The sequence below is a fragment of the Podarcis erhardii genome (genome assembly GCF_964252035.2).
Source record: "Podarcis erhardii genome assembly, chromosome: 13".
Taxonomy (NCBI): domain Eukaryota; kingdom Metazoa; phylum Chordata; class Lepidosauria; order Squamata; family Lacertidae; genus Podarcis; species Podarcis erhardii.
Window position 1 is genome coordinate 34,293,942 of NC_138502.1, and position 16,026 is coordinate 34,309,967.

Genomic DNA, 16,026 nt, shown 5'->3' on the forward strand with positions numbered 1-16,026 from the left:
TCAAAGTGGCTAACAACCTCCTTTCCCTTCCTCCCCCACAACAAACACTCTGTGAGGCGAGTGAGGCTGAGAGATTTCATAGAAGTGTGACTAGCCCAAGGTCACCCAGCAGCTGCATGTGGCTACATTTTAGGGTAGTGATAAAGCGGAATATCAAATCCAAACTTTTCTTCTTCTATGATGTAATTCATAGGCCCCGCCTGCTAGCCTGCTCCCTAAAGTATCACTGGTTTGCTCATTTCTATATATAGGGTGCCTACATTCTGCATGGACTGGTTGCCTGGCAACATGTGCAAATGGCTTTAGATACCTATGACGTCCATAAATTACCATAGAGCATATATTCAACACACAAAAAAGTGACAATTTGTTGTTGACAAAGGACAGCTGGACATATAAAGAGCCCCATTACCTTCAGTAGCTTAGGGCCTCATCCAAACTAAATCCGGCCCTGCGATGGGCAAATGGTCTAACCCTGTATAAGACAGCTACACAGCAACATCAAGGCAGAAACTGCCGGGACTGGTTTTCACCCCACTCCATTTGGGCCTTGGGGTTTCCCAGACAGATGTTGGTTGTTTTGAAAATGCTCCATCCATCCTTTGTGTTTCCAAAAGCTTCTTATTCATGAGCAGCCGTCCGAGCGGCTGTGCTTTTTCTGCCTTCACAACCAGGCCTCTTTGGAAGGGGGTAAAATATCCACCGTGCGCATGTTTGCGCATGATGCCCTTGCTGTGCGTTTCCCCCTTTGACAAAGCACCCTTTGATGCAAAGAGCCCCTCTTCTCGCTAGCTCCTGAATGAGGACCATTGAACGCCGTCCAGCTTTCCTGGCATGTGGGGAGAAGACGCCAGTTCTTGCGTTTGGTGAGGGGGGAGGAGGAGGAGGGTTCTCTCCCCCCCTCACACAACCTTCTCCCTCTCCTGTTTAGAGCGTCAGGTAAGCAAAAGGAATGGGAAGCTCCGTCCGGTTTGCAAAGATCTCAGAAATGCTGAGTACTTGAGAGAGCTGGTAGGGTGTTGGGGAGATGAGCTGCAACTGCTGCATATCTGACATAATGGCAAACTGGGAGAGGAGACCAGAGGCAAGGATGGTTCCTGGACAATGGATAAGAGGAAGAAGAAACCCAAAGAAGAAAGGCTGGTGGATGTTGAGGTGAAGCAATGAGGCTGCGAAGCTTGTTCCTTCTGGCTTTGAGCATCTGCAGACAGGATCCCACAGCTTTGCATGTGCCTCCACAGCTCAGCCTTGAAATCTCTTTTCAGTGCCACAGATAAGTGCTTCTGAGCATGCACAGAGTGCCTTTTATTCTCTCCCCCGCAGCATCTCTCCCACACAGTTTGGATCATTGCACAAGGCTTCAAGGGTAAGATAGCATTGGCCGCTAGGCAAACTCAAGCTCTCGCGTTTCACCCTCATAAATCACACTTTGCAAGAATGTATTGCAGGAGGGGAAGGTGACCATTGTGGTGTTGGGGCAGCTTTTTAAAAAATGGAACTGATATTTTGTTTGTGGGATGGAAGATGGGCTTTTGGTTTCTGGAATTTGTTCAGCTTCCTTTAAAAGAAAGGTGTTCTCTGGCTCATAGAGAATATATACGAAGGGAGAAATGCGGGTGTGAAAAAGAAATTTGGGGGGTGGAATATTCTCAGAAAGTTTTTTTTTTGCTTTATAAGTATTTGTCGGAACTTAAACCTCCTGCCTCAAGGAGTACCATCTTCCTCAGAATTTTGCTAAGTCCATAGTTTTTATATGTTTCTTTGTCCTGAATTCATTGCCACTCTTTTATGAAACTGAATGGTTGGGCGGTGGATTGGCTGTTTGCTTGTTTCTTCAAGCTCTCCGGGGGTTTTGAGATGGTGAAGAGGGAGGGTTAAAAGAGAAATTTCATGGGGGCTGGAAACCAGCAGGGAATTCCTGTGGGGGCAAATGTCTGAAGTGAAATATCTGGAGACGGGGAGGAAAAAATCAAATCAAAATGAATCTGTTGAACTGAGGATGAGGGCGGCAGCCAGGAGGACAGGTGTGGTGCGTTTTTGGCGGGAGGAGTGTGACCCACGAAGTGACAAGAGGCATTTTTCTTCACAGGGCCCTAAAATGACGAGCGCTTTACCTGCTTAAGTTTGTTTTTCCCGCCTCTCTGTGTTAAAAAATATGGGAGCCAGGCGGTTAGAAGTTGTTGAGCCTAATAGCAGCATTGGGTGGGGCAGAGGACATATTGACCAGTTCTAGAAGAAGTTGTGGGGTGGGAGGAAATAACCAGGCATACAAGGAGAGAGTGAGGATGAGACAGGACCATGCAAAGGGAGATGTTGTCAGAAGAACTAAGCGAAGGAACAAAACTCAGACTTCTTTTCCTCAGGCTACAGCGTGCCCACACTGTGAATGTCAATTGGTGGGGCTCCCACTGAGAAACGCAGGGACATGTTTCTCCCCAAAGCAAGGATCTTGTGGCCTTCAAGATCTTGCCGGACTACAAGTCCCACCATTTCTGACCAGGGGCTGATGGGACTTGGAAGTCCAGGAACATATGGAGGGCCTGGGCTCCACTTCCCTGATAGAAAATTATGTCAATGCCCTCACACAACTGTGTCCCCCTTGGTTCCTTGAGGAAAGCCATGACAGTTAACAACAGGGCATTTTTAATCTAGCCAGAACTCGCCGGAACTCAGTTCTGGCACCCTTCAGATGGGCGCCATTATAAGACTACAAGGGAGGTTTCATGGTGAGTTCCGGCACCTCTTTTTCTAGAAAAAAAATTAGCACTGGTTAGTAATGATAATTTCCCAAAGCGGCTCATGTTTGAAATGTTAGGCACACCAGTAAAAGTGCAGGAAGCCTTTGCCCCGTTCTCCCAACCGACACCCTGGCCTTGCGTGACAGAAAAAGTCCGAAGAACAACCGGTGTGTTGGATCATTTCACATGCTTTATTTCAGCAGTCAAAATAATTAAAAACATCTCAAATTATTATACATATACAAAATAGGTACAGAATCTTCGGCCGCTCACACTCCCTACAACATCTGCCTCTTGTGAGAAAGAGAGGAATTATGGGGGTTTTTTGCTCGAGTCGGAAACGCAACGAAAGACAGAAAGTAGAGGAAGGGGGGAAAGAAAAAGAGAGATGAGGGGTGATGTTGGCAGAGCTGAAGAGAAAGAGGTGGATAAGAAAGGGAAGAATGAATCAGCAGCGAGGGAGGGCGATGAACAAAAGTGTTTGCTTGTGGGATGGGACGAAAGATGGAAGAAAGAGAGAAAAAGAGAGAGAGGTGGTGATGGGGGGGAAGAACTGAGGGAATGGGGGAGAAAATACAAGCCAAAAGAGAATCCACCTGCTTTACAAGAGAAAGACAGAAACCGCTGAGACCTTGATCCCTTGTAGCAATGTTTGATTTATTTTTTTCCTCATCCTCGATTTTTTTAATTATTATTTTTGCTTGTTAAAAAAGAAATAGCACCTTTTGAAAGAAAAAATTCACAAGTATCTCTGGGCAGCAAGGCATCCAGTTTGCTTTCCCCCTCCAATAATCTCATTTCTATAGCACCAAATGGCCCCCTTTTCAGCAAAGCTGTGCTCGGGGCGAGGTTTTTCTAGGTTTCGTCACCTCAAAAAAAAAAAAAAAAGTTCATGGGACCTGAAATTTATTAACATAGCAGACTAAAAAAAAAAAAAGAAATATGAAAGACACAGGTAGCACCTTTATCTAAACCTGAAACTCTGCCCAGTTTCTTCGCCCCCCCTCCATGCAAGCTGATGCTAGTATTAAAAAAAAGACCCCAAAACTACCCCAAAGAACTTGAAAAAGACAATGGTGAGGTAGCCATCCATACAACAATAATATACATTTAAACATTACATTTTCTCTGCTTTCTGGTATTATTGGCCATTTTTTCCCTTCAGTTGCTCACTGACAAAATAATTAAAGCTCTTAAACCTGTCTTTCCCCCCCTCTACCTGATGTCTCTGAGAGGGACAGGCACTATCACCTGTTCTTTTCCTTCAAACAGGTTTCTGTTTCGAAAAACCACTCAGTGCCACACCTTTTTTTTTATGATAACTTCGCCAAATTTATCCCTGTTGCCGACTGAACAAAACTGAAAAAAAATGTACATTTAAAATGGCTGAAAGAATCATCTTTTCAGTGGCATTGCTCCGAGTAAAAATAAAAAAGAGAGAGAAAGATAAATCTCTTTCTATCAGGTACCGGCAGAGAAAGATGGTCTATGGGTAGATTTTGGGATTTATTTATTATCACAGCTCTGGGCTGAGAGGAGGGGAGGTTATTTTTGATGGGCTTGTGATGGGCAGGTTCTACCACTAAGTTTAGTATTGCTCTGATTGCTGCCAGGAAGAAAAAAACACACACCAGATTTTCATACAGATGTATTTCAGGTGTTGCTTGGTTTCGACTGATTTTGTCATTTTGTATGGTTTTTATATATGTATTTTTGGAATGTACAAATATTGGTCCCACAATTTTACTTGTTCTTTTTTTTTTTTAAAGAAGAAGATAAAATCAAACCATTCTGTCTTTGGGGATTTTAATAATAATAATAAAGTCAAGCAAGTGGATGCACTTCCTTAATTATTTTTGAAAAGTCATTTATTTTTATTTTTTTGGTTTAATGCTTTTTTTGGTTTTTTTTTTAACGGAAACAAAAATAGTTTTAGAGATGATGGATAGAAAAAGACACAAATTCAAGTCCATGTGAAATTTCCTTCTTTTTTGGCTGTTTTTTATTTTATTTTTTAAACTGTCAGGTTTCCTTTTGGGTTTACAAGAAGCAGACTGGTCCAATCTCAAAGCCGAATTCCTGGTCTCTGCCACCAATGTCCATGGGAGCCACATCAATGATGGGCAACCGGGAAGTTTTTGTTGTCTTGTATTCGATGACTGTCTTGTCCCAACTGCCAGTGTGACGCTGCAGAGGGAGGGAAAAATCAGAATTTAGAAATCAGAATTTTGTTTTTGGCTCCATAGACTTTTGAAGCTTCCGAGTACAGAGGAATGACACCCCCTCCCCACATCCGACCTGAACTTTCTCCCTGGTCAACTGTGCTCCTAAAAGCTGGCTCCTGCCTTCCCCACCCTGGATGCCCATCCCATTGTGCCACTGGAACACATAATTAATCTGGCATTTAGAACTTCAGGGATTCAGGGCACTGTGAGAGAAGAGGCAGAACCAACATAGAAGTTGGAGGGTATGTTATGGTCTATCTTCTGCATGACCAGAATCCAGGTCCTTAAGTCCAGAGGAAGCCACCATGAATAGCCAGGGGGAGCAGTCACACCATCTGATCTATCACTGTCTTCTGGTGGATTTAAGCTACTCTGGACTCAGCCATCTGGACGCTCTCTTGCCTTGAAGGCCTTTTTGGCTCAAAAAGCAGGATGTGCCTTCAAATGGAAATACTAAAATGTCCAAGAGTCTGTCCCCGAAACAGATGCCAAGAGCACAAGCAAGTAGGGACCGCTATACTAAGCGTGATACACCTGTGCAGGTTCTGAGAATTTATTATGGCAGCAGTATGGAGACTGCGGCCTTCCAGATATTATTGGACTGTAACTCCCATCACTCCTGAGCACTGGTCATGGAGCTGATGGGAACTGAAGTCCGACAAACTTCTGGTGGGCCACGGCCTCCCCGCCTTGAGATCTTTCAGAGGGTTCTGCTGCTGAATAGGGCTATTCCATCCCTCATCTGCCACGCTTCAGCACTGAAAAGCACCCAGTGTATGTGTTTCCAAACATAGATAGGAATCACAGCACCGAGACGTCAACCTGCAGTCCTGACTTCCTCAGCCAGACCTGCCTACCCCTATTTCTCCCTGCCTCTGGCCATTCTTACATATGGCGTTTGTTTTTATATGGATTGTCTCCCAGTTCCAAAGCATGGTTTTAGCAGGAGGTATAGAGGGTGAACACCCCTGCCAGCTGCGAGTAAAACACTGCAGCTTATGCACAAGGTCTCCAGTCTGAGAGAGAGAGAGAATCTACTGTACCCCCCACCCCTCATTGCTACATCTAAAGACCCAATCGCTCACCGTGCAACCATCCTTGGGGACTCCATAGAGGAAGCGGCTGTTGCCCTCTGCTCTGATCTCGATCTCGTTGGAGCCTTGGAGGAGCAGAGCATTCTGCAGGTTGCCGGTCTCTGCGTTCATGTAAGCCACGCTGTTCTTGCAGTGGTAGGTGATGTTCTGGGAAGCTTCAGTGGACATCAACCGCAGGAAGGTCAGTTGAATGGAAACGTCAGCTGGGTCGGATCCCTCGCCACCATATTCGAACTGTCATTGGAGACGGAGGGAAGGAGGAAGCAAGGAATTGGTTAGCGCTCGCGTCATGTCCTCTAGGAACCCCACCCCCTGCTACATCTAGGAATCTAACCAGCTCCTTTGCTTTCTCTTCATGCTCAGAGGCCCGAGGCAGGAAGTAATGCAGTAATGGGCAAAGCCAGATAAGCTGACTGCTGCCCTCTTTAAGGAGCCAAAATCCAGCTTGGAAACAAATGAGATGTAGAGAGATAGATGAGGCAACAGGTATACATTCTCCTTGACAGACTGCTTTTCCAAGTTGTACCATCTGCAGCTTCTTTGAGCTAGACTACTCCAGCATGCTAAGTCAAGGGACCTTTGAGCCCAGCTGAACCTCTGGAATATATCACTTGAAAACTGGCCTATGCTTGCTTTTAACCAATGATCTCCCCCTCTCCCTTTTGCTTCCAAGTATCATAGAGTTGGAAGTGATTTGAGGAGCCATCAAGTCCAACTTTCTGCAAGCACCAGGAATTGTACTCCGAGGTGCCTTGGTCAACATAAATTCCCTCCTTCCTGTCCATTTTTCATCTATTGTGTTCAGCATCCTTGGATAAAGGTTAGAAGTGACATCAAGCCACCATCCAGTTCCTTCTTCTGCCTTGTGAATCAAGCCCATTCCAACGAAGCCCAATGATGCCCAGGCCTCCCTAGGCAGCCAATGCCAGGGCTCTTCCACCTTTTACAGCTAAAAGGCCCTTTCTCAATGGGCAACTTAATCTTTCTGGTTACAATCTGTGCAGATTCCATGGCAGACATGGAAAGTCGACATGGATTTCTCAGTCTCATTGAGGCCGCTCCTACCTGTGCATTAAGGTGATTATCTATTCTCAATCTTTTCATCCTCTTGCTAAACAGTCCCAAAGCTTCCACTGAAACAACCAAGCAGTCACCAGGTTCTTCTGCCTGTGACATGCTTTCCGCAATGGAATTCATGTGGAATTCATATCCATTCTAGTTCAGCAGGTGACTTGGAGGAAACCTCACCCTGAAATAACTCTCTCCAGTCCGAGCTCGGAATAAGGGATTGGCAGTCCCAGCTAAGCCACTTGCTGGTTAACTGTGGCTGCCTCACCGATTCCTGGTCTCACCTGGAAGCCATCGGACATGCTTTCGCCGAACCAGACGTGCTTCTTCTCCTTGGGGTTCTTGCTGATGTACCAGTTCTTCTGGGGGATAGTGGGCTGAGAAGCTTGGACACAAGTCTCTCCAGTCTCCATGTTACAGTAGACCTTGATGGCATCCAGGTTGCAGCCTTGGTTGGGGTCAATCCAGTACTCGCCTGGTGAGGAATGGGGTCAAGTGAATGGGGATGATGGAGAACGGATCACAGGAGCAAAACAACACATCAATTTACACCAACCTGATCTAAAAGGGGACTGGCCAACCATTTGCCCCCTCCTGCTTCTTCCCATCTCACAGATCCCACCCTCCATGCAATGAGTTCTCAGACTTGCCCAAGTGGGTCAGGAAAATATCTGCCCAAGCCTTACTCCATATAAGACGAGGAGGCAAACAGTTAAAAACAAAAGAATAGAACTACATATGTATGGCTGAGATGGACTTCAGAGAGCCAGGGAATAGGGGGAGGTGGATGTGTGTTATATAAAATAGATGGTTGCCCCATCACTTCCCAGCATTAATTATCTACACAAGAAATGACATTCTGCTTCCTAAGCATATTTTTTTTTGTAGGATAGGAGAAGGGAGAGGGGCCAGAGAAGAGCCTGGGCTGGAGCTAGAAGCTCTACAGCAACTTAGAAGGCCCACTTCACCCTTTAGGACCTAAGTAAATGCAAGTCACATTCTGCAGATAGAAGCTACTTGTGAGAATTAATCGTTCTGCTTGACTCAAGCATTGTTATTTAGGGAAGAGGCTGTGAGAAAAGGCACCCAAATCACTGCCCAGTCAGCTCCGGTGGAAAATCCATTCCTGGCCCAGGACCTGAGAAAACAACTATATGCTTGGCTGTGCAAACAATCCCCAAGTGAAAAAGAAAGGTCAACATGGCAGAGAAGAGAGGGGAAGTGAGAAGATTGATATACGGGGAAGGAAAGAGCAGGGCAGAGCCATTCTGCCAACGGACATGGTCCAGAAAAAAGGAGAATTCGTGGCATTTAAGAGATGCACCTGAGAATTGTTTTCCCCCCAACTGTACTCACCACTCTTCCAGTCTCCGTGGCACATCTTCAGGTCGCGGCAAGTGCGGGCTGGGTTCTTACGGGTTCCGTCAGGGCTGCGGATGTTCTCGATCTGCATGGACAGGCTCTTGAGGGTAGTGTCAACTTCCAGGTCGCGGTCGCGCATCACGTTTGCATCGTCAGCTCTGTAGTAGCGGCCACCATCGTGAGCTTTCTCCTGAGGAGGCTGGGGCAGGAAGCTGAAGTCAAAGCCGCCGCTGGGTGGGCCTGGGGGACCGGGTGGTCCAGGAGGTCCGGGAGGACCCTGGAGAAGGAAAAGAAGAAGAGTAGGTAGGCAAAGATCTCATCCACACATTGTGCTGATAACTATGAGCTTTGTACAGTGAGAAGGAATACGTACAGCAGGACCAACATCACCAGTGCGACCACGGGGACCAGGTGGGCCAATGGGGCCGGGAAGACCATTCAGACCGTCTTTGCCAGCGGCACCGGAAGAGCCAGGGGGACCCTGTCAGGAACGCAGAACAAAAATGTACCATGAGTGAAGCTTTCGTTGTTAACATGAATGCAGCAGCAGCGGCAACAACAACAGGTGCATAGAAGGACTGAAGTCTAGCAATAATAGCTAATAGCTAAAATGCTGCGCTTTACAGCCCAATCCATACTTACTCTTGGACCAGCAGGACCAGAAGCACCAGAGGGACCTTGTTCACCAGGAGAGCCCTGCACAAAAGAAAAAATTGTCAGTTTTGATGATCATCTGGGGGAAAACAGGTTTATTTAAATGGCAGAAAATGCAATCCTGTTCAGTTACATAGAGGAAGTATCAATCTAGCTTCTGTCCATGCCAATCTCACATGTGTTCCTTCTCTACTCTTCCAAGTGGCAATGGGAACCAATAGGTTCACTCAGTACAAAATAAAATAAAATAAAATGATATCTATGCTGCCATATGTCTGGATTTCCCCAGACATTACTGGAATTTCAAAGGTGGAATTGAGGTCAGGGAGGAAATTCCAAAAGGCAGAACTTTGTCCTGGATCTTAGGCAAGTCAACAGAAAAATTGCTTGGGGGGGGGGTCCTGGTTTTTACTTTTTGAAATATGGCAACCCTATTTTTTTTTTTTTTAAAAAGATTTCACTCAGTACAATGGAAACTAGGTATATCTCAAATGGAAGCCTTTCAGCAATTAGATTTCTAGGTCTTGGGTGGAAAGAAGGATAGGCAATATTTTTGTGGCATATTTTTCATGTGCCTTGCCCATGCTCGTCACAACTACTGGGTAGCATACTGTATTCGCATTTGGGACCAGGAAGAAATGTGTATCAAATGCAGATTGCTTTGGGCTGTGTGGAGATCTAAATACATCTTCTCCAATCTTGCCACTGTGTAAATAAGTGGCCTGCGTTAATGAGGGACCCGAAGGAAGCCACTTCAATCTAAGGCCTCCATCTTTAAAGTTCTTATTTCTTTGCCGCTAAGGTAGGCCCAAGCCTGCCTTGGCCATTGCTCAGTGACAACAACTATACACCGAGTGACAGCTGAGGCCCACTGCTACTTTCGACCACATGGCAGGCTCAAAGCCTTTCTGGACGGAGGAATGCGTGGAACAAATGGGGATGTGCATGAACGCAGGCAAGCACTTATTTGCAAAATGCATGGCGTGACAAAACTGACGTCTGTAAGGGGAAGGGGAAAAACATACATATGGGTAGCTGAAGAAATTTAGGAACAAAATTGTTGCTTGTTAGCCTGCCCTCTGTCTCTAAAAGTTGGAAAACTGGAATTACAAGTTTTGATTAAGTAAGTTGGTGCAATTGGAGATCTGGATGGAATTGTAAATGGAAACCGATTAAAGGGTGAGGGCTTTGGTGACCCTTCAAGGACCTGCAGTCGTACAGGCCAAATAGATGTCAAAGTTCCCCCTTTTCTTTCCTCCACCCCCCCCCCGACTAGATGTTTCATCGAAAAGGTATCCAAAGGTGGAATTTCCTTGCAGAAAGCGACAGTAGCTTTTGCTCATTAAACAACTGGACCGAGATCCACCTGTCTCTGAAAAGTGGCTAGTCACAGGCCTCTGGGGAGTTCAGAAAACAGGGTGGGGAAGGAGGCAGGTTTCCTCTGAATGCAGAGGCTCAATTTAAGTTATTGTGGCTATTGAAAGAAAGGTCTGTCCTTCATTCTTTTCCAGACCGTCTTAAGCCACAGAAATGAGATAGGAAAGCTCTAGCTCTCTAGATCAGAGGTGCAAGGCACTAATTTGTGTGAGGACATTTCTCTCCTTCACGAGGACTAAAGCCTTAAAGCAAGAGGTGTCCCTGTTTTCCAGGGATGCCCCTGACTTAAGAGAAGCTGTCCCGGTTTCTGATTTGATCCCGCTTTTCCTTAGGACGTCCCTATTTGAGAAATGTCAGAGGGTATCTGTGACGTCTGGAGCTTCTCTACATCAAAAATGGCAAAGAGCTTTCTGGTACTTACAGGGGGGCCAGGGGGACCCTGGAGACCAGAGAATCCTCTGTGACCCTTCATTCCTCTGTCACCTTGTTCGCCAGTCTCACCCTTGTCACCACGAGCACCTTGTGGGCCCTAGAAACGGAAAGCAAGATTTTAATTTTTAAAAATTGGCTTATTGGGCTTTCACAAAGGAGAAAGGAAGGAAATGCCTATCAGCAAGCCACTCTGCGTAACTCGGGATATGAACTTGGAGTGCTTATTTCCAGTTGTATTTCAACCATAAGGCAAAGGTAGCAGAGATCATACAGACAGGAAGTGTCCAAGTATATCCATTCAGCCTTATTGAATAGCATATTATATATTCTACCAGTATAATATAGCTGAGCTGGTAGAGCACGAGACTTACTCTCACACTCATGGGTTCGAATCCCATGCCGGGCAAAAGATTCCTGCATTGCAGGGGGTTGGACTTGATGGCCCTTATGGCCCCTTCCAATTCTATGATTTTATGAAAAGAAAGAGAGAAAGAGAGAGGACTTTTCAAAGCCCAAACTTACTGCAGGACCACGAGCACCAGCAGGGCCAGCGGGACCAGCAGGGCCAGCGGGACCCTAGAGGGAAGGAGAAAAGGAGAAAATGTACATATCATCGCTTTTAAAATTCCGCATATAATTGAGCATGCAACTTATTCCTTTAGGAGCCCAGTCCTAGGAAGGGAGGGCAATCACGGCAGGAAGAGCCCGAGTCTGTCTGTAGAGTCTGTCCATCTATCTGTCTACAGTATCTGTTTGTTGGATTGTTAGCTATAAAGTGTTTTCTCTATAGCAGCCAGCCTGATGCTTAGGATGTGTAGGTGGGCATATATGGCCACCAGATGGCTGCATCCACCTTGCTGAAACTAAGCAGTTTTAGGTCTGCTCAGGATTCGCACGGTGGACCACCTGGGAACCCCCGCGCAGACTGCCTCGAGTTCCAAAGACGAAAAAGGCAGGATATAAGCACGCCAACGAATAAATCTGGGAGTTGTCTATTCCTGCATTTGCTAGCGAGATCCTGGGATGTTCCACAGGATTCGAGCGGAAGAGATTGCTCCCTGGGTTCTACCACCCCCTGCTTGGAGAGTGGAATCGGAGCACGTTAAGATCACAAATGAGTGACCTCATTAATCCTCTGGCAGAGTTGCAATAAGGATGGGGAGAGTGTAATGGAAGAGGTTCCCCCACGGTGCTCTCATATGGCTCGAGTAATTATTTCGAACTAACAAATGAGGAGCCATAGGTGGATGCCAATCCAAGTTAATTAAAGCAGCGTGAAAGAGAGCCCCTTTAGCGAATGTGAGCACAGGACCAGAAGTGTTCCACGTTAATTAGGTACGAAGGCACGCTCCTGAAATATGTAAGATCCTGAAACCGGGTGTGGAGAGTATGCCTACCTCATCTGCAAAGGGATACCCATCTTGCCTGCATCTTTACTGATTGTGAAAACGGAAAGTTGTGAATGACTGGCATTATTTCAGATCCACTGATCTGAAATAAGTCGGTTTACATATATGTGGCCTAGTGGGATTTGGAAAAATGAAGGATTCAGAAAACTCCCACCCGCCTGCCACGTTTTGCGTTGTAGCAGAAGGAAAGGAAGCGCCACTTACAGTCTCTCCGCGGTCGCCATTCTTGCCAGCAGGGCCAACTGGGCCAGGGGCCCCAGGGGCACCGGGAGCGCCAGGGGCACCAGCTGGGCCAGTCTCACCACGATCACCCTGTTTGGGAAAGGGAGAGGCAAGAAGAGGTGATCAAAGCTCAGAACCGGTGTGCGTTTGTGAAATCATGTCTTTCGTTTTGCAAAGTTATCGGACCCGGGTCTTGCGACACCGGCCCGTTCCGGACACCTGCTGCATACACACATGCATGTTCAACTCACCTTGGGACCAGCAGCACCATCGCGACCGGGAGCACCTTCGGCACCAGGAGAGCCCTGTCAATCAAGAAGAAAGATGGTGAGACTGAGATCACGGCGGCGTTGAAACTCTAGAACTCTCTAGCTACCAATGGGGGATCTAGAACTGATTTAAAACTATTCAGCTCTGTAACTGAACTATATCATTCAACGCAAATCTACTAGTAAGGATTTACAGACATACGAAGTTGCCATATGTCGTTCTACCTGAACACTGAAGTCCAGCGCTGAGGGCCTTCTGGCGGTTCCCTCATTGTGAGAAGCCAAGTTACAGGGAACCAGGTAGAGGGCCTTTTCGGTAGTGACACCCACCCTGTGGAACGCTCTCCCACCAGATGTCAAAGAAAACAACAACTACCAGACTTTTAGAAGACATCTGAAGGCAGCCCTGTTTAGGGAAGCTTTTGATGTTTGATGCATTACTGTATTTTTATATTTTGTTGGAAGCCGCCCAGAGTGGCTGGGGAAACCCAGCCAAATGGGTGGGGTATAAATAATAAATTATTATTATTATTATTATTATTATTATTATTATTATTATTATTAACTGAGGAGGACTACTGGTCTATCTAGCAGTATTGTCTATCCTCTGTAAGGAAAAAAACAATCGGGCACCATATCTCCAAGGTCTCAGGCAGCAGCCTGCTTGAACACCCTTGCTTGAACAGGAGATGCTAAGGGAAACTGGAAGACTTGCCTCACGTCCAGATTCACCAGGGGGTCCGGCCAAGCCAGGTGGTCCCATTGGGCCGGGAGGACCGCGTTCACCAGAAGGACCAGATGGGCCTTGTTTGCCAGGCTCGCCCTGTGGAGATCAGTCCCATTTAGAACAAAAAGAATCCAGTTGTTGAGATACAGAAGGAGGTGGGAGGAAGACAGCAGGAGAGGAATCGCATTCACACATCATGCTTGACCACGGTTAACTACAGTTAAAAAGAGCGAAAGAAGGAGCCTAGTCCAGGCAGAGTTTGAACTCTGTTCCCTGGGATCCCAGAAAGCACTAAAGTAGAACTTTCAATGCACAGGGTTCTATATCACTTGAAATATATAGCTCTGCATTTCAAAACTGGGGAAGCATCTGTTCTATAAAGCATGGGCTAGTCTCAGATAATAGATTTCTATGGAGTTTTGTTCTGTAAGGCTTACATCACTTTCCTAGATACCGCAGAACCCAGAGCACTGTTCTATTTATGAAAGCTCGCTCACTTCCTGGTATTGAGACTCCAGGAAGTTTTTTCAAACCAGAATTGCATTTTACATTTTACAAATTGAATCTGTTTCAGCTTTGAAAACTGAGATTTATAAAACACTTTGCAAAACCATTTTTTTTTGTCTTCTTGATCAATGCTTAAGGCAACAATATTAAGTTATAACTGACTAAGTTCAATATTTTAACTCCTCCCCACTTTGTCCCCTATCCTATACCCCTTAATCCAACTACATCTTTAGCAGTCTAGGCTGTGAGACAAATCCTCATTAAGAGAGGACAGAGTCAAGATTTGAAAACAAGTTTGAGCTAGAAGAACTTGTTTGAGAACGTTCCCCCCCCCCGAATTCTTTTCATTTCCAGTACACACAACTGTGGGGTTTTTTCTGTTCTGGGGAAGCTGTGGATGGTTCTTTTAAAACAGAATTGCAAAAATTTGTGAGCTGCTTCTAAGAAACAGCTGCACTCCTCAAAAACAAACAAACACCTGCCCTTAAAACACAGAAAACATGCCAAATGCATTTCAAAGGCCTAGCAAGATGCTCAGATTAAAAACCTGAACAGATGAATGTTACTACATCTTTCAGGACGTCCTGTCTCAGGGCTTACATTTAATATGATCAACAGGATTCCCTAGAAATGTTTCTTACTTTTGACAATTCACAGAACTTGTGGTTGAATGATAAGTCTTTTTGATGAGGTAGGGAAGATTTGGAACTGAATTCCAGGGTTTAGCCTTCACTTTTCAGCAATTCGGCCAGGGGCTGTGCAGGTATTTGTGAGCAAGCTAAATTAATAAACAGTGCTTTGTCTTAGCTCATCCAGACTTCCTTTTGGGCCGTGTTTCTGGGCACAGGTCCTCATTTCAAATCTCTGTGTTAGAGCATTTTGTTGTCCTTGTGCTTTCCTTGCAAAAACCCACTCCGAACTGCTGAATTGGAGCAAACAGCAATCTACAGAAAACCTGAATTGCTGTTTGTTCCGATTCAGCTTTAAAGAGCAGGTTTTCCTGGGGAATACAGAGCTTTAAAGTGCAGGACTTGTGCCTAAGAAAGCCCGGGGCAAAAGCTAAGTGTAGGTAAGCCCATAGATGCAATATGGAAAACATGTTGCTCTGTTTCTACAGGATAATGATATTGACCTTTTATTTTATTTTCATTCTTGGCCTTGGAGGAAACAAAAGCGATTATCTGGGTTAATGCACACTCATACTGCCACTAAGGAAAACAATGACAGAGCCCATAGTTATTATGCATTATATTAGGAGCAGAAACAAAGAGCAGCACAAGGATGAAAAGAAGCCTTGCTTTGAGACCCGAGCTGCGACCCAAATCCCTCGTATCTGCAGATGTACCGCTGATGCTGACTTCCATATAAATGTGTTTAGCACAAGAGTGCTGAAGGCTAAACCTGAACCAGCAACTCAAATTGAAACTTTGCTGTGCTTCCTCCTGTTCTTTGGGCCTCGTATGCCAAGCATAGACTTCAGGCTGAGTCATCAGACACTGAAGTATATTGTCAGGGAGAGGCGGGAGTCTGAAGGGAAGGGCAGAGGAGGAGAATGATCCAGGGGGAAGGGCCAGTTATCTGTGATGTTCTGTGCCACCAAAGAGGCAGCGGAGAAAGGAAGTGGCTGGGCAGTCAGAGACAGGGGAACAGCTGCAGGGAATTGAATCTCCTCTGTCCCCTCCTGCACTGTCTCCAAGGATGAGGAGGGGCTTAAAGGGACAGGAGCAGCCGGACATGACACGCAGGAAAAGTCACTGGTTGCTTGCATGCACCATGTCCCAAGGTGTTGGGGGGGGGGGTAAATGGGTTGGAGGAGGCATGGTGCACTGCTGCTGCAACTGCTGGGACAGATCACAGGTCTGAAGAAGGACCTGTTCAGCTAGCTAGATTCTTGCACCTTCGGAGTTGATGCAATCAAGTGTTTTGCCAATTGATAACTAAA

At 46.0% G+C, this 16,026-nt stretch overlaps 1 protein-coding gene across 2 annotated transcripts in view; it reads right to left on the reverse strand.

Annotated features, from left to right (window-relative positions):
- Positions 1–2,908: 2,908 nt before the first annotated feature.
- Positions 2,909–16,026, reverse strand: part of COL1A1 (collagen type I alpha 1 chain) — a 45,854-nt gene continuing 32,736 nt past the window's right edge. For both annotated transcript variants that reach the window (XM_081837604.1, XM_081837603.1), the window contains 11 exons: positions 13,566–13,673; positions 12,833–12,886; positions 12,564–12,671; positions 11,473–11,526; positions 10,940–11,047; positions 9,130–9,183; positions 8,861–8,968; positions 8,482–8,764; positions 7,410–7,600; positions 6,049–6,291; positions 2,909–4,925 (listed from right to left, as the gene is read on the reverse strand). In XM_081837604.1, the coding sequence (XP_081693730.1) occupies positions 4,779–4,925; positions 6,049–6,291; positions 7,410–7,600; positions 8,482–8,764; positions 8,861–8,968; positions 9,130–9,183; positions 10,940–11,047; positions 11,473–11,526; positions 12,564–12,671; positions 12,833–12,886; positions 13,566–13,673 (1,458 nt within the window). In that variant the 3' untranslated portion in view covers positions 2,909–4,778. The remainder of the gene's footprint in view (positions 4,926–6,048; positions 6,292–7,409; positions 7,601–8,481; positions 8,765–8,860; positions 8,969–9,129; positions 9,184–10,939; positions 11,048–11,472; positions 11,527–12,563; positions 12,672–12,832; positions 12,887–13,565; positions 13,674–16,026) is intronic.